Source organism: Peromyscus californicus, unplaced genomic scaffold, assembly GCF_007827085.1.
Source record: "Peromyscus californicus insignis strain IS unplaced genomic scaffold, ASM782708v3 Scaffold_4__1_contigs__length_199733344, whole genome shotgun sequence".
In the NCBI taxonomy this organism is placed as follows: domain Eukaryota; kingdom Metazoa; phylum Chordata; class Mammalia; order Rodentia; family Cricetidae; genus Peromyscus; species Peromyscus californicus.
The window spans coordinates 162,390,500-162,415,614 of record NW_026294562.1 but is presented as its reverse complement, the minus strand read 5'-3'; the positions used below and the strand labels follow the sequence as shown (position 1 = coordinate 162,415,614).

General features: G+C 50.7%; 1 protein-coding gene across 5 annotated transcripts in view; it reads right to left on the bottom strand.

Annotated features, from left to right (window-relative positions):
* Actn4 (actinin alpha 4) overlaps positions 1-25,115 on the bottom strand; it is a 69,269-nt gene that overhangs the window by 17,120 nt on the left and 27,034 nt on the right. For 3 of the 5 annotated variants that reach the window (XM_052760557.1, XM_052760552.1, XM_052760556.1), the window contains exons 2-8: positions 8,369-8,483; positions 8,060-8,179; positions 6,108-6,194; positions 5,221-5,308; positions 3,685-3,763; positions 2,695-2,776; positions 1,889-1,974 (exon numbers count right to left, since the gene is read on the bottom strand). In XM_052760557.1, the coding sequence (XP_052616517.1) occupies positions 1,889-1,974; positions 2,695-2,776; positions 3,685-3,763; positions 5,221-5,308; positions 6,108-6,194; positions 8,060-8,179; positions 8,369-8,483 (657 nt within the window). Of the gene's footprint in view, positions 1-158; positions 245-1,888; positions 1,975-2,694; positions 2,777-3,684; positions 3,764-5,220; positions 5,309-6,107; positions 6,195-8,059; positions 8,180-8,368; positions 8,484-25,115 lie in introns of all 5 variants that reach the window. The other 2 variants (XM_052760551.1, XM_052760553.1) reach the window with 1 other exon arrangement.

Genomic DNA, 25,115 nt, shown 5'->3' with positions numbered 1-25,115 from the left:
CTATGCTCAACTGCAAGAATGTCTGTGAGGTTTTGGGACAGATTCACCACTGGTCAGCCAGGGCTCTACCCAGGTACATGTGGACCCACAGTGCTGGCGTGCATGTGACAGAAAGGGCAAATCTGAGTCCACAGCAGCGGACTCCCACCCTGGCTCACCTTCTGGGCCCCCGAGAAAGCGTGGTAGAAGCAGGACACGTAAGTCATGATGGCCTTCTCATCTGGCCTCAGAGTGCCCACAATATCTGCGCAGAGAGAGAGAGAGAAAGAGAGAGACAGGAGAGAGTGAAAGACGCAGGAGGGAGGTGGCCAGCTGGCCCAAGGCTCATGCGGGAAGAATAGTGCTTGCTCTGGACTGGAAGCCAGTGGAGCTCAGACCTGGGGGAAATGCCCTGCCGATGTGTGCAGAAGGGCCATCAGGCTCTGAGGGAGGGGCCTCCTGTTCAACCAGGCCATTGAAACAAACTAACTAGACTGTATGAAAAGGTTGCACTTGGAGCCAGAAAAGTCAAAAGTTAAGCAACTGTTTTCTGAAAGTCTGGACCATGTCACCTGAACTACCAACCATTTTTTCATAAACTCCAAAAGATGTTGGGCTCAATAATGCACACCTGTAATTCTGGCACTCAGGAGGTGGAGGCAGGAAGAGCTAAAGTTTGAGGCCAGCCAGAGCTACAGAGTAAGATCAGGTCTCAAAAATAAAGAGTCAGACATAATGTCACACACTGGCAATTCTAGCACCCAAGAAGCAGACAGGAAGATTCACTGAGAGTTCAAGTCCAGCCTGGTCTACATAGAAAATCCTAGGATTACCAGGATAGCCAGGGCTACATCAAGATACTGTCTCAAAAAAAAAAAAAAAAAAAGAAAAGAAAACAAGCACGGTGGCGGGCGGCGCAGGCCTTTAATTCCAGCACTTGGGAGGCAGAGGCAGATGGTTCTCTGAGTTCGAGGCCAGCCTGGTCTACAAAAAGAGTTCCAGGACAGCCAGGGCTACCCAGAGAAACTGTCTTGAGAAACAAACAAAAAAGAAAACAATAACAAAAAACCCAAGTACATGCCAGCACTTGGGAGGTGGACAAAAAGAATATCAGGACTTTTTATAGCTGGTTCAGCTACATGAGACCCTGTCTCAAAAAACAAAAACCAAACCAACAAAAAAGAACTGGAGAGATGGCTCAGCAATTAAAAACACTGACTGCTCTTCCAGAGGACCTGGGTTCAATTCCCAGCACCCACATGGCAGCTCACAACCATCTGTACCTCTAGTTCCAGAGGATCCAACACTTGGCCTCCCTAGGCAGTAGGTACACATGTGGTACAGAGACACACATGCATAAAACAAAAATAAATAAATTTAAGAAAGAAGGAGAAAACCCTAAGCTAAGCAGAGGCCTCCCAGGCCCTAGAGTGAAGCAGAGCTGGATGCCTTCTGCTGCTCTGCTTTCCTGTCCGTGTCATCTCTCTAGGCTCCACTGCCTGTGTAGCCTTTACCTGGCAGCCTCTGCTGCTGGTGAAGCCCCTTTCCAGGCGGATGGCCCTGGCTACCAGTAGATCCAGCTGTCTCTACCACACCACCCTGTCCCCTGGCCTCCACTGGTTCCTCATCACATCACATGACCTGTCTGTCTCACCTACTAGGAAGTAAGCTTCCTTGAATCAGCAGGAACCTGTATCCTCACTGCCTGAACAGAGCCTGGTATACAGTAGGCACCCACAGACTGAGCAAGGACTAGATAGGCAGCAATGCCCAGGACTGAGGGAGCTGGCTTCTAGTCCGAGAGAGGCCACTACCGTCTGCAAGAGAAATGAAGTGAGCGTGGGAGGCGAAAGGCAGCAGCGGCATTGGGCAGTGGCGGCGAGGAGGGCTGCCTGGCCCTGCCCGGTACCTTCTGCGCTCCTGAAAAGGCATGGTAGAAGCTGGACACATAGGTCATTATGGCCTTCTCGTCGGGCCGGGCTGTGTTCACGATGTCTGTAAGTGAACAACAAGGGTTAAGTGGCCCAAGCAGGGGTGAGGCCACTTGCTAGGACCCACAGGCTCCCAGAGCACAACTAAGCCAGGGGAAGGACCCTCTAAGCTGATTCAATGCCAGTTGGGCTCAGCTACATCCTAACCTCCCCCCATGGTCTCAGGAAAGACCAAAGCTGTGGTAACTGAACTGGAATGAGGCCACTTCCTTTCTCTGAGAATGGCCTCAAGGGGCAGCAGGACAGTGAACTCCAAGGGCCATCAGAGGCCAGAGACATGGGTCTTGCCTGGAGGTGGTGCTGGCTGGGAAATGGAGCAAAGCCGGAAAAGGAAAAAACAACATTCCACTCTGGCCGGCTCCAGACCCCAGGCCTTCAGCTGGTCAGGAGAGAGGTCAGGGTTGTTCACAGGAAGCCAGGGGCGGGCCTCTTCAGCCACCTTGCCCGCTCTGTGAGTCTAGACAGTCCACGATCCCAGAAAAGCCAACTCTTTAAGCACGGCCCTCTCTCCCTCTTCTGCCATTCTGGATGCATTTGGCCACCTCTGGCTCATGGTGCACTGCTCTGGCCCCCTCGGGTTCATCCGACCTTTCTCCCTGGCTCAGTCAGTTAGAGCCCCAAGGTTTTCCCTAGGCTTGATGAGTTGCGCAGCCCAGGCAAAGCTAGGCCCAGACAGATGAGGCCCTGGAAACACAGTGCTGACTGAACACAGGGAGACACTCACCCTCAGCATCCAACATCTTGGGGATATCAAGGTATTTTTCAGCCACTTCAAAAGCATTGTTTAGGTTGGTGACTGGATCATCCTGGGCAGACAAGTGGGAGAAATGTAGAATTCCATCAGGAGCAGAACACAGATCATTGTAAAAGGCAAAGGGCTGGCCTGAGACAGGAGAGCCCTGAGGAGCAGGGCTGGAAAGTGTCTTCGGAATTCTCATCCCTGTGTGCTCTACACAATTCCTGCCCTAAGCTGGCTGTAGGTGTGGTCCAGGCTTGGGAGACCATGGTGTGTGTGTGTGTGTGTGTGTGTGTGTGTGTGTATCAAGTAAGAACACACGTTTCCCTCTCTACAACACCCCAGTGCCTACCCAGGACTCCACTGCTGCAGGGTCAGCCAGGGCCTGCTCAACAGGCCTGGTTTGCTTCACTTCCCTCACCACTTTACTGAGGCTAACCTCAGTAGAACCCCTGTTCCCACCACACCCAAGCAGGCTAGGTACATGTTCTCCCCCAACACTCCTGATTGAGTTCTCTCAGGCTCCAGGGCCCTGCCCCAACCAGAGCAGCCCAAGAGTACCATCATTCCTTAGCAGCTGTCTGGCCCTGAACTCTGCAATCCCATTGGCCTAGTGTGACACAGGTGGCTGGCTGCTTTGGACATGGTTCCCTGTCTTTTCCAGGAGGCCAGGCTTGCAGCTTTGTGTAAGCAAATAAGAGCAAGATTGCACAGGAAATGGTGGCCTCCTGGAAGGTTTGACACTCCCTTTTTCCTCCCCCAGACAGAAGAATGCTTCTAGAATCCAGAGGTCAAGAAAGGGGGTCAGAGGTCAAGTAAGACAGGTCCTAAAACAGTCCAGTCAGTTGCAATGCCCACGGAGGGACAGTGCCTGAGGGTGTCCAGGAGGTGAACGTCAGCTACCAAGCTAGTGACCAGGAGAAAGCTAGCATGAGGTTCTCCCAGCTTCCGTAGCTGGGCAGAATCCAGGTCACATACCTTCCTCAGCTTGTCATACTCAATCAGCTCGGGCCTGTGCCGGTGGATGAGGGCATTGAAGGCCAGACCATCTTTCCAGCTGTAAGAGAAGGCAAAGGTTATGAGGCGGCTCCTGGCTGCCTTGGGAGAGCCTACGGCAATGACTAAATCCCACGCACAGAAGGCTCAGTGTGCGGCAGGCACTGCAGGGACATGGTATGCCAGGGTAGCTTTGAGCACAACCTCCAAAGCCAGACAGTCTGAGAAAAAGTACCGACTCAGCACTGACCATGTGACCTTGAGCAAATCACAGAGCTGTGTCCTCAGTTTCTATGCCTAGAAAGTGGGGATAGCGGCAGCAGCTATCTCAGGGTTGCTGTGAGCGTTTGGGTTCACAGAGCCTTACATGTGACAAGTCCTGGGTGTCTGCTGATCAATGAGATGGCCTAAGTAGCCTGCACTGCATACAAGGGCTCCTTAAACAGGACAGGCCCGCACCAGCGGACACTATGGGAGGTGGGTGGGATCCTGAACTCTGGCTGACCCAATCATGGAGGCACAGGCAAGGGGCTGGCTACATGCCTGAGTGTTGGGTGGACTGAAGTTCTCTGGAGCAAAATGATCCTTACAAAGTCACACGCTAGATTAGGCACATTGTCTTCCCCGAGATCCTGTACAGATTGGTTCCTTCCAGGATGGCTTTCTGTATCACCTGCTCAGAATGGCTCTCCTGCTTACGTCCCATCTCCTCACTGTTTGAAACAAGCAGCCCAACCATCTGTATCTGGTCCTCAGTTGGGAGGGCAGGTGAGCCCTGCATGGAGCCACTGCTGTGCTCCCAAGTGGAGAAGCAGCAGGCAAGCTGTAGATACTTACTGACTCAAGAAGTAAAGTTATAGTGAGGTCAACTGCAGGCAGCAGAGGAAGCTACACCGAGCAGAGCCACCAAGGGGAACTATGCGCTTTCAAGGACAGAGCACAATGAGAAAGGTCCTGACAGCAGCATGGGCCCCAGAGAGGCCGAGGACAAAGCAGGGCCCTGTGGATCCTGTCCCAGAGGCTTAGGTGGTAAAGTCATGCACTTTCTGAGTTCAAGCGCACCCCAGGCAGACAACAGCCTCCTGCTGCTCTGGCCTCACAGGGCACAAACTCTGTCCACCTCAGTTTATAGTAACTGCACCTATCCTCTGCCTCCTTCACTCCGGTAACAGCAACCACTGGCTGGCTTGAGTTTTGCTGACCTTAGCTGATAGACAGCACATTCTCTGAAGTTAAACACAATGGCAATCTATGCACTGGTCCCTTTTGCAATGTGCAAATGAAGAAAGAGCCTGACTGTGGCCCCCGAGAGCCACTTTGCTTAAGGAAGAAGTGCTGGCGAGCCTGCAGCTCTTTTAAGAACTTTACAGTCTCCTCTCTGAACAGACTGTCCATGAGCACACAGGGCCTATGGCAGGGCGGGACTTACCGAGGCTTGCCCTATCACAGACCAACATGAAAACATGAGGAAGGAAGCACCTGGATCCCAGGACAAGCAGGGTGCTGCCAGGCACCTACCTGATATGGAAGTTCTGGACGTTGACGTTTTTGTATGGGGCTGTCTTTCTCTGGCACCAGAGGAGGAGCCCTTCCTTGGCAGAGGTCTCTGCAAAGCACACAATGACAGAAAGATAAGGTCAAGATTAAGCCCACAGACGAGGGCTCAAGCTGGACAGTCCTTTAGCCTCAGGCATGGGTACCAAATGAAACCCCAGGGAAAAGACAGCAGACATAATACAGCAGCAGCAGCAGTGGCAGCTGCTCCTACTCTGGATGTGGACGGATCTCTGCCTATCCAACTGCCAGCACACAGAGCCTAGCTCCAAGAAGCCTTGTCACTGGGGCTATCCCAGAAAGTAGCAAGGACAGGACCTGAACCTGTCCCCATCCCTGACTAGCCTGCTCTTAGCCACTAGGCCACATGGTGTGGGAGCCCTGGAGACTAGCCTCAGGCTGTTTACAATAAGCCCCCAGGTGCCATCTTTTCCTTGTGGGTAACTAGGCAGTCTTTACATTGGGAGTCCTACAATCCTACAGGAACATATCTACCCTGGTGACCTAGCACCCAGGAGCCCCACCACACACTGGCCTGGTAGCACACAGTAGCTAGTTGGAAGTGGCAACATTCCTGGATTGGCCTTTCTGCTCAATAGGTATGTGGAGCAGAAAGAAAGAGAAGCCAGGTCACCAGGCTATACATCCTGGTCTACTTCACGAGGAGAACATGGGGTTTGTTTCAAGAACTTGAGGCCACAAAGCACCAGTGTCCTGGTGTAACCTGGGGCCGGGAAGGGCTGTGGGAGAGATGGGCCCCAAGCAAGCATGGAAGCATGGAGACAAAACCAAGAGTTCTTCCTTAATTTTCCCCGTCCTGGGAGAGTGAAGATGCCTCTGCCATGGCTTACCTTCCACAGAGATGTCTTGGATGGCGAACCTGAGGATGATGGTCCAGATCATTCCCAGGGTCATCTTTGCATTGCCATCCACAATCTCTGCACACGGGACAAAGGGCAGGGAAAAGAAGGTTGTTAATGAGAGCCAGGCAGAGCCTTAGCAGGAGGAAGCACTGAGTATTCTCTAGACACTAGTACTATCCTCGAAGTCCCCAGGCCTCTATACACGTGCTTCCTAGTCACAAAGGCCTGTTCTCCAGACTGCTCCTCCCAAGATTGCCCCAGGCCTGTGGTCCTTACCATCCACTACTGTGGCAAAATTCCACCTTTATGTGAGTAGCCTGCACTTAGGGCTAAGTAGGTCTGTGCTCAGCCCACTTGTTATACTAACACCTACTAAGGACCACTCACTTCCTTTCTACCACCACCTATACGGTCTCTTGCACAACCAGACAATGTTGCCTCCTAGTGACCGACAGCCTGCCTGCCTCTGTGCACAGTAGGTGTCCCAACTTAAAGCTCATTTACAGCAGACAATATTAGGTAAGCAGTCTACGACTTGAGCTCTAGGGAAGGCAGGGGAATGGAATGTCTGCCCTGCCTTCCCAGGATTCACAGCTATTGATGCAGATACCAAGCAGGGCTACCTGCCCACTACAGCATGGGGACAAACAGCTCTCCCATCAGAAAAGCTAAGCTAAACTTCAAGAGGGCTGGGTTCCGTCAGTCAAGGGCCATGCCCCATCCCACAGCTGACACAGGTACAGGCTGGCCAGAGTTCTGGAAGGAAGAGGCATGACACACCCACCAGATGTTTCTGTGCTTCAAATTGCCCCTCTCATAACCCTGAGGAAGAAGTCATGTTCCTCGATTGCCAGACCATTTGAGGGGCCAGGAAACAGGGCCAGGGCCAGCATTCTCAAGCATGCTCTGTGAGGCTGCCCTCTACCCTTTTCTAGGCATGTGATGGTCATAGGGATTGGGACAGAATCACTCAGGACTTGAAGAGGAGGGGACATTTGCAGACCGGGTCCCTCCTTTCGCCCTTCTGTGTTTATAGACGAGCCTCAGAACAAAACAAACGCAGCTGTGAAAGTGCAGGGCTGGAGTGGAGCCCGGAGCAAAGATCCATGAGAGGACAGAAAATCTCTGGGCCCGACTGAATTTGGGGGCTTGGGTTTTTTAAACAAACACCAAACTACCTCTACTGTGGCATGCAAGGATTGGCACTCCTCTTCAGAGGTCCCAGGCTGGGGCAGGGCCTTGGAATTCAGAGGTGCACATTCTGGCCTAAAGTCCTGGCCAAATTCTCAGCCCTGTCATTAATGGCAATTAGTTTTCTTTGTTTTTCTAAAAGCTGGGACAACATGAATGTCAGGACAAGAAACTGCACTTTGACTAATGAGCAGAGCTGGGAGTCCAGGCTGCTGGCAGCCTCTGGGCTCCATGGTCCTTGTCTCATCCAAAGGTGCCTGGGAACCCAACTCCAGGGCCCTAAGGAGCTGCTGTTCTAGGGTGGGCTGGCCTGGCACAGATTTGGGAGTCCATTCAGGAGAGGGATCTTGGGTCTCCAGGGTCATGTGCTCAGTCTGTTCGGCTGGATCAAAGCCTAGGGGCTGACCTTTGACCTTGTATATCCTGTTCCAATACCCTGCTCAGGTTATTAGCTCCCTTCTCTCCTTGTATTTCCTTCTACTCATACGGAGTAGGCAGAGGTGCTCTTGGCAGACAGAAACCAGGTCATGTGTACAGGGTCCAATTCACAAAGATTCCTCCTCACCCCTAGTGCATACTAGCTTTTGCTTAGGGTGTAGAGGCCGTGGATCCTTCATGCTATCAACGGCAGTAGCCATTGTTGATCACTATTGAGAAGGTACTGGGGGTGTAAGTGCAAAGCTTTCTGTATTCAGCACACAGAAGTCCTGCCTGGGAGCCCAGCTGAATGGGCACCCACCCCTGCTCACCTTCTGCCCCGATAGACACTAGCTTGACTCCCTTGCTAGCGATGAAGTCCAAGGCCTTGTTCACATTGTTGATCTTGTGCACTCGCATCTTCCCCCGCTCTGGCTTAGGCAACCGCTCCCCTGAGGAGAAAGGTGGTGAGAGGTCTTTATAGCTTCCCAAGCCACTCCAGCCCTACCACACAGGCTGAAGCTGTCCCATGGTAGAACTGCAGCGAAGGGTGACATGCTCCTCCTGGTGGCAAGGGGGCAGCATCAGCACCTGCTGGGACAGGGTGCAGTGTGGGCTGTACAGTGCTCCCTGAGCCTCACCTGAAATGACCTCCAGGAGAAGCATGAGTTTGAGCCCATCCCGGAAGTCCTCATCGATGTTCTCAATCTGAGTTCCAGCCTTCCGCAGGTGGGAGTTGCACCAGGCTGTGAAGGTCTGGAGAAGAGAACAGAGAAGGATGGAGGGTAAACCAGCATCAGGGTTTCCACCAAGTAGTACTGACCCTGAAACCACCCTCCATATACGTCATGCCGTTAAGACAGCATCTCATGTAGCCCAGGCTGGTCTCAAGCTAGCTATATAGCTAAGGATAGCCTTGGACTCATAGCCCTTCTGCCTCCACCTCCCAAATACTGAGATTGCAGAAGTCTGGTACCACATCCAGCTACATACATTTCCCCCCCTGATCTTAAAAGTGATCCAGGCAGGCAGTTAAAGAGGACACTGAAGCCTATGGGAAACATGCCAGCCACACAATCACTTGGGGGATAACTTAAATGTGGAACCCAATGACAAAACTACAGAAAGTAGTTACTGCCTGCTGTGACTGACTGGTAGGCTCTGGATGCTAGAAACAGTTGGACCGAGGAGCATAAGATCTCATTTCCAGGCAGACCCCGGTCCAAAAGGGCATAGGTTCTTTTGTTTGTTTTTTGTTTGTTTGTTTGTTTGTTTGTTTTGAGACAGGGTTTCTCTGTGTAGCTTTGGAGCCTGTCCTGGAACTCGCTTTGGAGACCAGGCTGACCTCAAACAGGTTCTTTTTTTTAACCTGGCACCCTGCTGAGGGAGGACCTCAGCTATGACCTTCCTATTGCTGGTCAGATATGACTCGGGCTAAGAACGCTACTGGGTGAGCAAGGCATTCTACAAATCAAGGCTCACTGGTCTTTCTTGGAGCTGAGGTAGCCTAGTAGCCAAGCCCTCCCATTTAAGGTCAGGGCTTTGAGCCCCAATTCTGTCCCACAGTTTGCTGTCTTACAGGTCCAACACCTGGCCTCTCTATATGGCCCATTCTTTCAAATCTTGAGAACTGGATGTGCTTTAGGGGTGGCTGTAAGGTAAGTGGAGGGCAGTCCTATCTGAGAAGTTTCTGAAGGTCAGGTGGAAGGTGAAAGCACGTGTTCTGGAATGGAGGGCTGCAGTCCCAGACCCCACCACACCGCAAACAATGGCAGAACACCCAAGTGCAGGGCCACTCAGCGCCTGCAAGCTGGAGCGTGTTGTCTGTGCCACAGAAGCGACTCAGATCAGTTAACACCAACAAGCCCAGGCGTCTTCTGGGGAAACTGGCCCTTTCCCTCCCACAGCACAGTCTGGGAAAACCCAAGCCTCTGCTTCGCCTAGGAGCCCCCAGAACAGAAACGGGCAACCCGCCAGGGACATGCAAGAGCACATTCCATGCCTGGGGTGTAAGCAAAGGCCACACGGGGTGCCAAGGGCTTCCATGGAGCCTCTGGCCAAGTATCATGTGTTTTGACAACTGCCGTCAGGCCTGCTCACTCAGAGACTCCACACAAGGCGCCTCCCAGACAAAGATGCTGCCTAATTAATACGTCAACCTACAGCAGGGACTCAGCAAATGAGGGAAACTGGAGTGGCAAAACTCAACCACCCACACCCACCCCTGCTGCCATGTAGAGGTCCTTGTCTGGGAGACAGAGACCCCCTTCTGGTTGCACACTGCTATTTCTCAACTAACCATGCCTCTGCCTACTTTGTGGCCTTGCAATGGAACCAACACTCACTCATCACTCAAAATGCAGCCCATGTGGGTGTGGTGGTACATGCTTATAATTCCAACACTCAGGAGGCTGAGGCAGGAAGATCATAGTTTGAGGCCAACCTGAACTACAGAGCAAGAATCTGTCTCAAACAAAACAAATCAAGCCAAAAGCAGCCCACAGTACAGCTCCCTCAATGTGCCCCTCAGACATGCCCTCTGAGCAGAGGGCATCACAGCACCTCTCACAGTCCGACAGCTGTCTCTTCTAGCATCCACAGCTGCAAGCTCCTCTAGGGGAGGGACTCCAGAGCAGGTTTTCATTTAGCTGTTTGCAGATTCCCTTCCTCTCCAGCCCCATTTCCCTTGCTTCCTCCTGGGAGCTCTGAATTCAGACAAACCAGGTCAGACCCGGCTATAATTCTCTGAGATAAGTTTCCCAACCTTTCCTAACACCCATTTCCTCTTCTGTAAATGGCAATGAAGATGCCACTGGGGCTGTGAGCATTACAAGGACCCTAGGTGAGACCCTGCGCACTAAGAGCATGACAATGCTCAATGTCTCCTCCTTCCCTGGTTTTAGGAACCCAGTTTATCCCTTCCACAAGTACCTGCTGTGTTCTGTCCTCCCAGGATGCAGGCACAGACCACAGCGCTCATCAAGCAGCATTTTCCACCCACTTCTCTATCTTTCTCCCCCGCCCTTTTGGATGGGGTGTATGTGAGGGTACTAGCCCTTCTCTCACTATGTAGCTGAGGCCAGATTTGAATTCTTTTCATTTTGAAGGCTGGAAGAGGGCATTGAATTCCCTGGAACTGGAATTATAAACAGTTGTGAGTTGCCATGTGGGTGCTGGAAATTGAACACAGGCCCTCTAGGAGAACAGTCAGTGCTCTTTACTGCTCAGCCATCTTCTTGCCTTAGCTTTGAACTCTTGATCTTCCTGCCTCCACCTCCCAAGTGCTAGGATGACAAGTGTGAACATTTTCCTACCTTACTGGGTTCTAGCAGGCACACAGCCCCACTCTCCTGCCACATGTGAACTCTGAGGAGAAAACTGTCTCACAGCCTTATTGTCCGAAACACAGTGGACAGGTACAGCAGTCAGAGGATGAGCTGGGGCCATAGGAGTGCCTGCCTACTACATTAAAGGCCTTGGGCTCTATCCATAACACTGCTAATTACAAGAATAGAGCTCAAAGGAATTGGCCCAGAGTACAGTAGCAGACAGGGCTGAGCATACCGGGTGTGTGCTCTTGATGTGTGTGAAAGATGTGGATGGACCACAGAGTGACCAAGTCACATCTGACAGCCTGAGCACGTAGGAGGGCAGCTCCCTGGTACTCTGATACTGCTCAGAGTCCCGGGCATGTGTCTGAAGGGTATCCCTGCTTCCCCGGGCCTACACGGGTTACCCCAGCATGCTGTGGGAGGAGTACAGATGAAGGTCTCAAGGCCAGCTTCTTGGGTATTTGCTCTGTGCAAACAACATCACCCACTGCAGCTTGTCTCCTGTCCTGTAAGATGGACTGATCAGAACCCACCTCCTGTAGTTGCTCTAAGGATTAACTATAGAGAAAGGCACATTAAGCATCTGTCACAGGCCCTGGCAGATATTCAGTGCCAGGTGAATCATATACACTGATGGGTTCCTCCCCTAAACAACCCTCAGGAAGCATAGGATGCCCTCTCCTCTGTACAGGTCTTTGGCCTGCTCCTGCAGTTTAGAGGGGAAGTGAGATTGCAGGAGACGATGAATAAATCCTACTAGCCAGGTGCAAGCCACCTGTGCTCACAGGGGCTGCCACATTTGCCCTTGAAACACCTTCCATCTTTACTCATATCCTCTGGGCAGTAAAATGAGGTAGTCTTGCCTCTGCCAAGACTGCCATAACCTTGGGTAAATGAGAAAGATGAATGGGGACCATAATCTCTGCTAAGATGAGGATTAAAAAGAGTGATGCAAGCCAGTCACTCAGCCCTGGGCCTGGCCTGTGAGGTTCTCAATGTCATGCACATGCCAAAGGCCTGTGGTGGCTGTGCCATGTGCATCTGTCTTTCTGACTGCACAACACAGAGTAGGTGCCAGGAAGACATCCAACAAGAGGATAGGGAGGTGCTCCTTCCTGGCCCTCAAGTATTCCAGGGTTGTCTGCTGGTGTGTGGCTCTCCTGTCCTGAGTGGAGGGCAAGAACAGTGTGTACTCAGGAAGCCACATGGGGGACAAGTGACTGCAGTCACTACTGCTCTGTGCAGGACTAGCAAGGGGATGCTAGGGTTGGAAAAGGACATTAAAAATTCATAGGTTTTTATACTTGGTTACAAAAATAACACTTTGCTCAGATTCCTCCTCTCCCTCCCCAACTCAGACTAGCACTGTGGGGTGGATGACATAGAGGGTGGTTTCTATAGCTGGAGGCCTCAATCCATGTGCCCACCCCAACTTCCTCCACAATGCACAATTCCCAGGCCTGCTTGCAACAATCCCGGTGCCTGGAGTCTGCCATCTGCTAAGTGTCTCTAGGCCAGACCTGTGGAGTGCCTAGCAGAAATCAAACCCTGACAAAAAAAAAATGGGCATGGAGGCTTTAATCACAAGGCTCAGGAGGAAGGTGGATCTCTGTGAGTTTGAGGCCAGCCTGGTCTATACAGAGTTCTAAGACAGCTAGAACTAAGTAGAGAGACCCTGTCTCCAAAAAACAAACACAACAATCAAAACAAAAAAACAAAACTACAACAATAACAAAACCCCCAAATCCAACAATATCTGATAGAAGTTGAGTTGGCATACCCTAGCCCTAAGCAGGGCCAATACATGACCAATCCAGCCACATTCCATACCAAACACACCTTAAGAGAGGGGACAACAACCATGGCAGATGCATCACAGCCAGTTTACTGCTGGCACCACCCCACATGCCTGTCACATACTAGCATCTCTGTGCTTACACCATTTAGTCAAGGTGCTGCTATTGCTCCTATTTGACAGGAGAGGAAATGGAGAGCATAAAGCTGAGGCAGCTGCCCACACCAGTCATATCCACCAACCTGGACTTGTAGCAGGTACTGAGGCTTCAGAGGCCCCTCTAAATACCAGAGCCGCGGAGAGTTTAGCAGGTGTGTGTACACATGTGTGTACACAAGTAGCAGCTGTGAGGGAATCACAAAGAATAAGACAAATGGTGACACAAACCTGTGCAAAGGCCCTGTGTCAGACGCAGCATAAAGAAAGGAACAAGGAATGATATTGGCAGAACAGCTTCACAGGGTCTTTCAAAGACAATATGGATTGTTGCAGTGTGCACAGAGAGCAGGAGGCCTATATGTCATCAGCAGGAAGAAAGGAAAAACCTCCTTCCGGTAGAAGGAGGGCAGAGAAGTCAGGGACGCATGGTATGACTGAAAACGCAGACCCATGGTCTCAGTCTTACCAGGGAGGAACCAGTGTCAATATGGGTCGCGTAGCACTAGGCTGGTGTTGGAGAGCCAACAGACTTTATCAAGAAGGTGCTGTCCCTGATGAAGGTAAAGCCCTTTTGGGGTGGCCATCCTGCTCTCAGCCTGTCAGAACTACCAAAGAGGAAATCACCCCATGAGGGTAGCCTTTCCTGGCCTTTGGCCTAACTTGGGAGGAAGGATGTGGGCTGTATACCTTTGAGAACACCCGTGGAAACCCACAGGATGAGTCTTCAGAGCTTGCCCTGCTTGCAGCAAGCTGGAACCTTCTCTAATTTTAGGAGGGCTGGAGGCAGGTAATAGAAAGGGCAGAGAGAGGAAAAGAGAAGCCCGTGTGCCTGGCACTGGTCAGGTGCTAGGCCAGTGGGGGGCTGGGTGGGCGAGGTGAGCAGCCTCCATGTGGACCCTGGCGTGTGGACCCTGGCGTGTGGACCCTGGCGTGTGGACCCTGGCGAGGGCTTTCTGCACTGTCATGCTTCGGTGTTGGGGGAGGGAGAAGGCTTGGCACCACAGGTCATCAAGTCCTTCCTGTGTCACAGGGACCCACCCAGCCACCAGGATGTGGGGTGGCTGGGTGAATGAATGATGGATATTGTTTGGGAGGTGACTTAAGCGGCCAGGAATGTGGCAGCAGAGGGCTTTAATGAGCCTTTCATTGATGATGACGCCTCCCCCCAACCCAGAGAGGTGAACTCCCTCTGGGTTGTCCCTGACAAGAAACAAACCCTCCCAAAGCCAGTGGCCAAGTGCGGCAGCAGGCTGTGATGACAAACTCAAGGATGGCCCTTGACAGGATGCAGTCGGCCCAGCTGGATGTGCCCCTTCCATTTTCTTCCTGACTTCTCAACACAAAACCCATTCTTTGCACTCTGCACAGGACAAGAAGCCTTGTAATGTCTGTCTGGACTTAGACAGGCTGTGATGCGTCCCAAGGCTAAGGCACACATGCTGGCTCTGACTCTAAGGTACAAGGGCTTGGGCCTAACCACATACCACACATGTGGATTCCATCAACTTCTCACTTGACACGATTTTAAGAAAAACCGTTCAGTACCTCAAGCTCCACACCCCCCCCCCCCATCCGCACGCGCGCTGCCACCCACTCAGCAGGCCAGGCTACTGCCTCACCCACAAGGCTGGACTGCACTTCTCCTGGGTCCAGGCAGAGCACCCTAGGGTCCTGGAGTTTCAAACCTTATCTCTGAAATACCGTGTTGGGTGTGTTGGGTCTGCGGCTCCACTGGGGCACCAGCTGCTTTGAGGGGGAAGGCGATGTCCCACCTCCTGAACCTTGTCTGCTGTGGCCTCTGACAGTGCCCATGGCTTCTGCTTCCATGGGTCCTCGGGAGGGACATCCAGGGCTTGGACATGGGAGAGGCAGAGCTATTTATTTCTAGGGTAAAGAACCACCTTTCTTATCGCCCATCTGCCAGGCCTCAGGCCAGGCTGGACCCAGTGAGAGCTTTTCAGTTCCTGAAAGCAGAGACTGCTTGTGGGGCCCTGGGCCTCCTCACTAACTATAAAGGTGCTTTCAGGGCTCAGCCTCTGGAATCTAGGTTACCAGCTGCCCAGGCAGAGATGATCACTTTGGCTAGTCTCTGAGGCCTCTGAAAGAGGTTGTGAGTTTGTACCTGTGAGTGATATTGTGAAGATCCATTACCGCACCAGATCCTGGAGGGGATGGAACCCAGGGGCCACAGTTAGACAACAGCATGTTCATGGTCACTCATGGGAGGGGAGGGCATGGCAACATGAAACACAGACAGCCCCTGCAGCACAGGGAACCAGGACTGCCACTGCTACAGTGCCAGGACACTGAGGCTGGCGTAGGCCAGGGGCAGAACGGACTGCGGTGTGACTGCCCCATGACAACACAGCTTAACTTGAAGCAGTTACAGTGAAATATGGCATGCTTCTCATGTTCTGGTCTTTAGTTGCCTTATTCGGCATTTTTCTCAGCCTACATGAAAAAGCTGACTTCCCCTTTGGAGGAGAGGTATAAATACTGCAGAGTGCAGTCGTGAGAGCATTCCAAAGGTCCTGCGTGTCTACCCTGGAACCAGCCCCGTCTCCCTCCAGCAGCCGGTGTTCCAGCCAGGGCCAATCTCTTTCAAGGGTGTCAGAGAGCACGCATGCCCCTACGGACTTTGGAGTGCACAGTCTTTCCTCATGAGAAATGCTGGCCTAAGGTTTTCTTCTGGCGTGTCACAGGGCTGGCTGTGTGTCATCACTCAGAACTCCCTTCAAATGTCACCATCCCTGGAGGCCTTCCCTGAGGAAAAGCTCCACCAAGCTATCACTTTACTCTGCTTTATCCACAGCTTTATGATCAGAAATGACATTATCTGTTCACAAGCAGTCCCCACTCCAATGTTAACAAGGAGCCGAGGAGTCTGTGTCTTGGGACCCTCCTGGGGAGAATGGTCAGAGCTGGGCTTTTCATACTCAGCCAATGTAGCACTTAATGGTTTCTTTGGTTTGATCCAGGTCTCATGCCACTGTGTCAGACTGCAGTGCTGGGACTGCAGACAGGCATGTGCCACCATATCAGGTGGGGATAAAATTGTTCCTTTACAGGAAGTCACAAAAACAACCTTGGAACTATATGTGTTCTGTAAGCAAGTCAGGGAAGAAAATGCTGGTCTGTCACTCCATCAGGAGAGGCCAGCCTGAGCTACAGAGTAAGACTGTCTCAGAACAACAATAAACCTGACCCCCTCCACCTCCTGTAGAGATCAATAGAGGTGCTGTTGACTGCTCCAACAGCAGCACTTCAGAGTGTGCCCGCCTCAGCACTGGCACCACAGATGAAGCCAGGCCCTTCTTTCTGGAGTTTGCCAAGTTGCTGGCTGTACCATCAAACAAATAAAGGAAACTGGCACAGTGGCACGGGTCTATCTATATTCCTGGCACTTGGAAGGTGGAGGCAAGAGGATCAAGAGCTCAAGGTCACCCCTGCTACACAGTGAGCTGATAAGACCAGCCTGAGCTGCATGAGACCCCCACAGACAAAATGAACAAAGAAAAAAGTAAATAAACACAATAAAGACAAAAGAAAAGAAGTTAGAATTATCTGCTTCTTATATTGGAGGACTGGGGCTGTAGCTTGGTAGTAGAGTCCTTGCCCAGCACACAGGAGGCCCTGGGGGAGAGGGAGGGGGAGGAGCACAGCACTTGGGAAGCTGATTCAGGAGGATCCAAGTTCTGGGCCAGAGAAAAACACTCAGAAATTCAGATCTTTCAAATCGAGTAGTTTTCAGTGTGCGAAGTACTTGGGGAGCTCTTCTTCCTTTCTCCCCAGCTCAGGGTTAGTAAGATTATGAATACACTGTCATTTAGATGAAGGAGTTTTCTAGATCACAGGTATACTTGGACTATTCTTTCTCCCTCATCCCCTTTTTCTTTTGGACAGGGTCTCACTATGCACATCTGGCTAGTCTGGAGTTTGTTATGTAGCTCAGATAGACAGGCCTCAAACAGAGTGCTGGCCTTCTGTATTCTTCTTAAAATATATGATTTGCAGAGTCAGTGGGGATGTAATTCACATAATTTAAGATGAATCCTTAGCCGGGCAGGGTGGCACACGCCTTTAATCCCAGTAGGTGGATTTCTGTGCATTTGAGGCTAGCCTGGTCTACAGAGTGAGTTCCAAGATAGCTAGAGCTGTTATACAGAGAAACCCTGTCTCAAAAAAAACCCCAAAAACCAACCAACCAAACAAACAAACAAACAAACAGAAAAGGAATGTGCTGCTCCTGCAGAAGACGAGAGTTTGGTTCCCAGCATTCAGTCAGACAGCTCACAATCACCTCTAACTCCAGCTTTACAGATGCCACACTTCTGGACTTTGCTAGCACGGGTACTCAGGTGCATATACCCACACACAGGTATATAATTAAAAATCTAGCTTTAAAAAAAAATCCATGAGTTTGGGTATATTCACAATGTGCAATGATCTCTATCTACTTCCAGGACATCTACATCATTGAAAACTGTTAGCTCCTAGGCACAGTGACTCACTTCCCATCTCTGTGAAGTTGCCTCTTTTGGACATTCCATACACATAGAGCATGCAGCCTTTCTAGGCTAGCTTCTTCCACTTGGTATGTCTTCAAGATTCAGCCATGTTGAGTCATGTATATGTCTGATTATCCTTCCTTTCAAAAAGTTCATTCTTGCTTCTACCTTTTGGTTGTTATGAACTGGCTACTGTGAAGACTTGTGAAATTTTGTGTGGCTGGGTATGCTTGGAAGTGGGATCGCTAGGTTAGATGATAACGCTATGATTTTCAACACTAGAGGAACTTAACAAAGAGCGGCAGCATCTCACATTCCCACCAGCAACACAAGAACTCCAGTCCCTTCATATCCTTGCCAAGCCATGTTCCTGCTCCAGTTTTTCACTACAGTGAGTATAAACTCATACCTTACTGTGGGCATTTGTTTTGTTTCTGTGCTGCTGGGGATCTAACCCAAGGCCCGGTGCATGCTGGGCAAGCACTTGATTTGACACTAACCACCCCCACCTCCTGTTCTGACTACTGACTGATGATGTCAAACATCTGTATGAGAGTGTCCTGATCATTTGTTTGTCTTTAGAGGACTATCCATTCAAATCCTTTGGCCATTTTAAAATTTCATCTTTTTATTGTCAAGTTGTAGAAGTTCTTTATATCTGCAGGACATTACACCTTTATCACAAATATGATTTACAAATATCTGTGTGGACTGTCGTTTCATTTTAATTGTGTCCTTTGGGCTGAGGATATGGCTCAGCTGTACAGTACTTACCTAGCTTAGGTTTCTGCTGCCCTGTCTAAGAAGCCATCACCGAACTCTTGATCATGAGAATCCGCACCTGTGTTTTCTTCTCTATTTGTAGAGCTGGGCTTGCTTTTGGAGATCTCTGAGCTATTGGAAGCTGCCCCTAGAGTATGGTGAGGTAGGCAGCTCCTCTCTCTGCATGTGGTATTCAATTGTTCAGGCACTATTTGTTGAGAAGACTATTCTCTTCCTTAATTAAATTGTATTGCATCCTTGGTCAAAAATCAATTGACAATAGACAGATATATGGAATTTGGGGAGCTTTGCCCCCCCCCTTTTTTTGAGACAGGGTTTCTCTGTGTAGTCCTGGCACTAACTCTGTAGACCAGGCTGGCCCCAAACTCACAAGAGATTCGCCTGCCTCTGGGATTGAAGGCATGCACCTGCACTGCCCGGCAAGCTTTGCTTTTTAAGAATGCCAGAACTGGCGTGGGGAGATGGCTCAGTTGGTAAAGGCACTTGCCACCAAACCTAATGACCCACGTGGTGGAAGGAGAAAACTGACTCACAAGTTCTCTGGGCTTCAGATGCATGCCGTGGCATGTGCACACATACTAAATACATTTAATTAAAAAAAGAAAAAGAAAAACAAAAACAAAAACAGATTTTTACTAAAGACCAAATGAGTCAGATTCCCTGGAGGTGGATCTGAGCCAATGGCATTTTACAATACTCAGTGGGTAACATAGGAAGCTAGGGTTGAGTGAGCCAGTCTAGCTCTTATAGACACAGGGGGTTGAGGCTCAGCAAAGAGTTTGTTAGGCTAGATGAACCCCTTTGAGCTAAGGAAATCCAAGAAGAGCAGGGAGGGGCAGGCAGTCTGGGGTTGGAAGGTGCTCCAACTGTCCCGGCACAGTCACACCAACTTTTCCGGAACCACCTAACGCTCAGGAACTAGCCAAGCAGCTCAAAGCTACTCAGGTTACAAGCCACAGAACTGGGTCCTCCCCAAGGAGATGTGTCCAGCCTCTTAAAGTCCACCTGTCTAGGAAGAAACTGGCCTGATTTAAAGTTGGGGGAAGGGAGGACAGGAGATGGAGGAGGCAAGTTTACCCCTCCCTGCTGAGCTTTTCAGCAGGAAGGAAATGGGTGAGGCCTACCTAGATAGTTACTCTTAAAAGTTGAAACTTCCACTCCCAAAAGAGACGTTTAAAATTAGAGTTCTGCCCACTCCCCTGGCATTCTGCTCGGAAGGTCCTCAGGCTGGGCCCTTCTCACCTGGAGGACAGGGAACTAGCTCCAAAGACAAAAAGCCCATTTGTCTTCAATGCTTACAACAGCTGAGCCCAGGTTTCCTGGTGGGGGTGGGGGACTAAATGCCCGGTTAAACTTTGATCTTCACAAAGATGAACAAGGCAGCTGATTCTGACCTGGAAACTGTGACTTGCAACCCCAACCTGTACCAGAGACCCAGTGCTACCTTAAGGTTTTTGTATGGACCAATCTCCAGAGGGCCTTGATCACCCAGACAAGGAGAGTGAAACCAGATGGGATACTGATGGGCTGTGGTCTAGGCAGGCACCACAACTGTTCCCACCAGGGCCAGGGCCACCCAGGGAACTTCCCATAGGCCTTAAGTGCCACAGGTCAGGACATGAGGGCATCAGGACTGGAGCAAGCTTTCCATTCTCCCTCTGTGCATCCAGATGTCAGCAGCAGCAGGTTTTTTTTTTGGGGGGGGGGCGTTGAGACAGGGTTTCTCTGTGTAGCTTTGGAGCCTGTCCTGGATCTAGCTCTGTAGACCAGGCTGGCCTCACAGAGATCCGCCCGGCTCTCCCTCCCAAGTGCTGGGATTAAAGGTGTAAGCTGCCACCACCCAGCAAGCAGCAAGTTTTGCTGGTGCTCAGAGCACCCAGAGTCTGGGCTCTCCACCTGGAAGGGGACTATGCAGGCAGAGTAATTAACTGTTAACAACTGGACTGCTTTCATCTTTGCAACTAGAATTTCTGTGACCTTTTCCTTTTTTGGGATAGTCTGATTCCAGTTCACAGCATTCTCTAGCAGATGAGGCCCATACAGCCCAGGGTAGAGAGGGGAAAAAAAAAAAAAGAGTCTAGAAATCTGTGGTCTTGACCCCCTCAGGGGACACAGGAACCAAGTACAGATGTCTTGCAAATACTGCTGCCACTGGCTTCCTGTTCTCTGAGCCTGGGGTTAGAAGGTCCATTTCAGAAGCAGAGAGAATGCAAGGTTCCATACCTGCATCCTCAGTTTCCCTGCCTGTGAGTCCAAGGTCAACTGGTGGGAGCCTAGGGTGCTCACCAGCATGCCTCCCCTTGGGCTAGCACCCAGTAGGGGCTCAGAGAGCACTGGGTGAGCAAAGAAACCCAATCAGCCTCAGAGAGGCCTCTGGCCAGAAACCCCAGCCTCCAGTAGAGTTTGCCAAGAGGCAACTGGTGGAGTTAGGAATTATCCAATCTTGCCCCAGCCTTGTGTGAATGGGCGTTGGCTGGTCCCTGGTCTGGAGATGCTGTGAGGTACACAATTTGTGGGTTAAGCACTCTGGACTTGGAGGTCTCCCCACCTCTGCACACATATTCAGTCTATCTCAGACTCCGAGGATGTAAAACCTCCACTGACAATAGAATGGTGTCCGGGGAGAATTTTAAAAAAGAAAAACCAAAATCAGATTCTATAGTCAGTAATTACAGGACTAGGAGGAACCAGCAGGGAGCGACTGAAACCTCTGACTCATAGCTGCTCCATTAAAAATGGTGAAACCGTTTGTGCTGGCCCAATGACAGGGCAAACTCTCACCCTGGCTTGTACTGCCCACATACTTTCCCAGCCTGGTCCTAGAGTATGAGCAGACCACTCATCAGGCTGTCTCCAGGAGTACCTGACTAGAGAGAAGGGGACTCCGGTACTCTAGCAGGAGCAAACTCCTGGCCTTAGAACTGGGCATGCGCTTAGTCTGCTGTGAGGACAGGGTGATGGGCATGGTGAGGTATAGATCCCATTTTAACATGGGCAGACATGGGGGCGAGGGGTTGGCATTGTACCCTCTCAGCACCCCCTCAAAGCTCCTGAGTCTCAGTGGGCCAACAAGAGGTATTTTTGACTGGGTGGAGCATTAAGCTAACCCTAACGTAATTATACAAATGACGCATGTGTACAGGATCTGTTCTCTGTGCTTTGGTTTTACGGTTTTAAGGCTCCCAATGCTGGAGGAGCTGCCTGATGGTGGGACTCGAGTCCCACTAACTAGCCAGGACTGACTTTACAATTCTGTTGCCTGCTCTGCTCCCCCATTAGGCTCTTCCACTGCTTCTCATCTGATCCCCGGAAGACACCAGTCCAGTGGCAGTGCCGGGCCTCAGGCAGATTTACCTCAGGCCCTGACGGTGTGTGGTGTGCTCTGCAGGGTGAGTCATGGTAGAGGGAGGGCAAGTCAGGTGACCAGGTGAGAATCAGAGCTCCTGAGGTAGCCTGGTTACCTTGACATTCCTGTGATTCTGCCAAGGTAAAAAGTAACCCAAGTCGTTTGCCTTATATGGGCACAGCGACAGATTTCAACACAACGTGTTAACTGACCCCCGTATCAAAACCAGTCCAGGTTGCTCGGGCGACACCCGATAAAGCTGCTCTAAAAGTATAGGAAATAACAACTTATGACAGGCCATGACTAGTGACTCACAAAACAAAGGCGAAGTCCAACTGCATCTGTGTGACTTTTAGACAGGGGGAGGGGTTGGCGGCCTGTAGACCAAGCTTAAGGTAGGACCTGGAGGAAATCTACTCCAGCCTATAGCTGAACAGCAGTCCTGCCTGGGTTCTGAGGGCCTGGCCCCTGTGCCTGCTTTCTCCCAGAAGGGCTAGAACAAGCAGAGGCTAGTGGGAGGCACAGCTCTTTATGCCGATGGACAAAATGGGCAGTGTGAATACAGGCTCCTTCATGAGAAACTCCAGCATTTGAGAAACTGAGACAGGAGGAGGGCTACATGTGCCAGCCTGGGCTACGTAGAGACCTTGGGTTTTTATAAAGGGGGGGGGGACTACTGGATAGATGGCTCAGTGGTTAAGAGCACTGGCTGCTCCTCCAAGACTTGTGTTTAATTCCCAGCACTCACATGGCAGCTCACAGCTGTCTGTCACCTCAGTTCCAAGGGACCTGACACCCTTACACAAGACATACACATACATGCAGGCAAAGCACCAATGCACATACACACAAGAAAGACACTGTGTGAGAACCAAAGAAACCAGCTGTGCCCTACAGGAATCCCCAAAGCCATCCCAGCATGTGGGCCTTACCAACAGCCCCAGGCCCCCAGAAGGAAACCACTGCTCTGAGTCTCTGCCAGGTTCCATTCACTCATTTCCATTTACAAAGGTACCAAAGGGCTACCATGTGCTGACTACTTCCCTAGGTGGCCTATGTGCCTGTATGTGTGTGTATTAAGTTGTCAAATACCCTTGCCCTCTTGAAGCAGACACCATACAGAAGACACCAATACAATCTGACAGAAGTGGCTGCAATAGGACAGAGTAGCCCAACAAGGAACCGTAAAAGGGGAGTTCTCTCGCTCTCGCTCTCGCTCTCTCTCTCTCTCTCTCTCTCTCTCTCTCTCTCTCTCTCTCTCTCGCTCTCTCTCTCTCGCTCTCTCTCTCTCGCTCGCGCGCTCTCTCTCTCTCAGCACAAAACAAAGAAACCCACAGTAGGAGAAAGACCACCCCTAGGGGCCTGGCACCCACCACTGGGAGCAAGAATAGAGAAAGGAGCACTAGGCACTGGTTTACACCATGGAGGGCTTGGGTTTTATCCTAGGGCTAAAGGTCTGCTAGGGGAAGAACAGGAGCAGATATATATATGAAAAGAGCCCCTCCTCCGCCGTTGGGTGGAGCAAAGCAGGATATCTTGGACTAGAGTTCTGGAAGAGGATGGAGCACTGGAAGACCTGAGCACATTCTGCAGACACAGACAGAATGGACATACTTCCTGCCCTTCATAAGAGCCTCCTTCTACAGAACTGTCCCTACAAAAGAGATAGGGACCATGAGAAGACTTCTGTGTAGCTTTGCAAACACTACACCCAGTGGTTGGCCACAAGACCACCCACCCTGCCATATGCTTTAGAGACAAAGGCCTCACTTCCATCCAACCAGTGACTTTACAATGGGCCAAGAGCAACAGTGGCAGCAGAATGAAATCATAGCAGTGATTTTTAAACAGAGTCCTAACAATGGGGTACAGGTCATGGTGCCCCATACTCAAAATTTAACCTCAGTAGCTTTTTAAGGTTTTTTTTTTTTTTTTTTTTTTTTTGCACTCTATCAGAGCACGTCTCCAGCCTTCAGGGGCTCTTATGTCTAATCTGTAACATGGCAGACTCATATGAGACTCAATTTGAAAGAGCAGCTGCTTTGCTGTGAGATATCTTTACTTTAAATCTCAAGTTCTCAATAGAAAATCTATTCCAAATGGTTGTAGCCTGTATATCCCACTAGGGAGGTGAGGCCCAGGCTGAGCCAATGGAAGAACAGAGTGACGTCTGGTTCCCTCCCTCTCCCTCCCCTCTCTCAGCCTGGACTCCTCTGCTCCATAGGTGGCAAGCACCACAGACTGCAATCCCAGTCTTCCTCGTCCTGGGCCACACTCCCCTATGCAGAGAAGGTCTGTATCCTAAATTTCTCCACAGACAGACCCCAGTGTGGCCCAGGACCACACACCGGGACCCAACAGGAACGGTGGGAAGAAAGCAGCAGCCTGGCTCCACAGCAGAGCTGCCGAATCAGGGAGCTCTTCCTCCTGGTGGGAGAAAACCCCTTGCTATGACCACCTCTCCAACCTCAACACCATCACCTGGAAGAACCAAAGCGAGAGGAAGTGAGAAGCACTCCTCACATGGTAAACTAACTAAAGCTAAGGGAACCCTGGAGTCAGATACCTCACTACCCAGAACTGAGATTCAGGACACCCAAGGGTCTGTCCTCAAGGAGAACATGGTCCAGTTGGAGAGGGACACTGGTGAGGCAGTCACTGCGGGGCAGTGTGATACAAGAACAAAGTGAGACGACACCTGATCTGGGCCCTGAAAGAGGAGCACTGTTCTGATGCATGTGACCTTGGAAGAAGGTCACTCCGCAGTCAGAACAACGAGAGAAAAACTCAAAAAAAGGGCAGATGTTAAAGACCCCAAGAGTAGGGTGCAGACACTAGCTGCTGAATGAGCTCAGAACTTGTTCTCTGCACAGATGGGGGCAGAGCAGGTTAATCAGTGAACTGATTAGACACTGAGTCTCAGAAAGATAATGTTCACAGAAGCATCAAAACCAATGAGGAGAGTGGAGTCAAGCCTCTAGGGGGCCACTGCAGAAGGAAAACAGGATGCTGAGCCCAACAATGTAGAGTGTCCCATGCACCAGGCATTCACAGAAGAACTGACTCTTCTACTCGGGGCTGTTGCAGCTGTACTTTCTACTACCCACATATGTCCCAAGTTATTAATTAGGGCAATGGAAGGAACATTCTAGAACAGGAAGAAGGTCAGGGTTCTAGAATAGTCTAGAGCAGTAGTCCTCAACCTTCTAAATGCTGTGACCCTTTCATCCAGTTCCTCATGTTGTGGTGACGCCTAAACATAAAATTATTTTCATTGCTACTTCATAAATGTAATTTTGCTACTGTTATGAATCATAATGTAGTATCTGTTTTCCGATGGTTTTAGGTGACCCCTGTGAAAGGGTCATCTGACCCCACCCCCCAAATGGGTCATGACTCATAGTCTGAGAACCACTGATCTAGAGAAAGACAGAAAATTCAGTGCCTAAAACAAGGTGAGGAGTC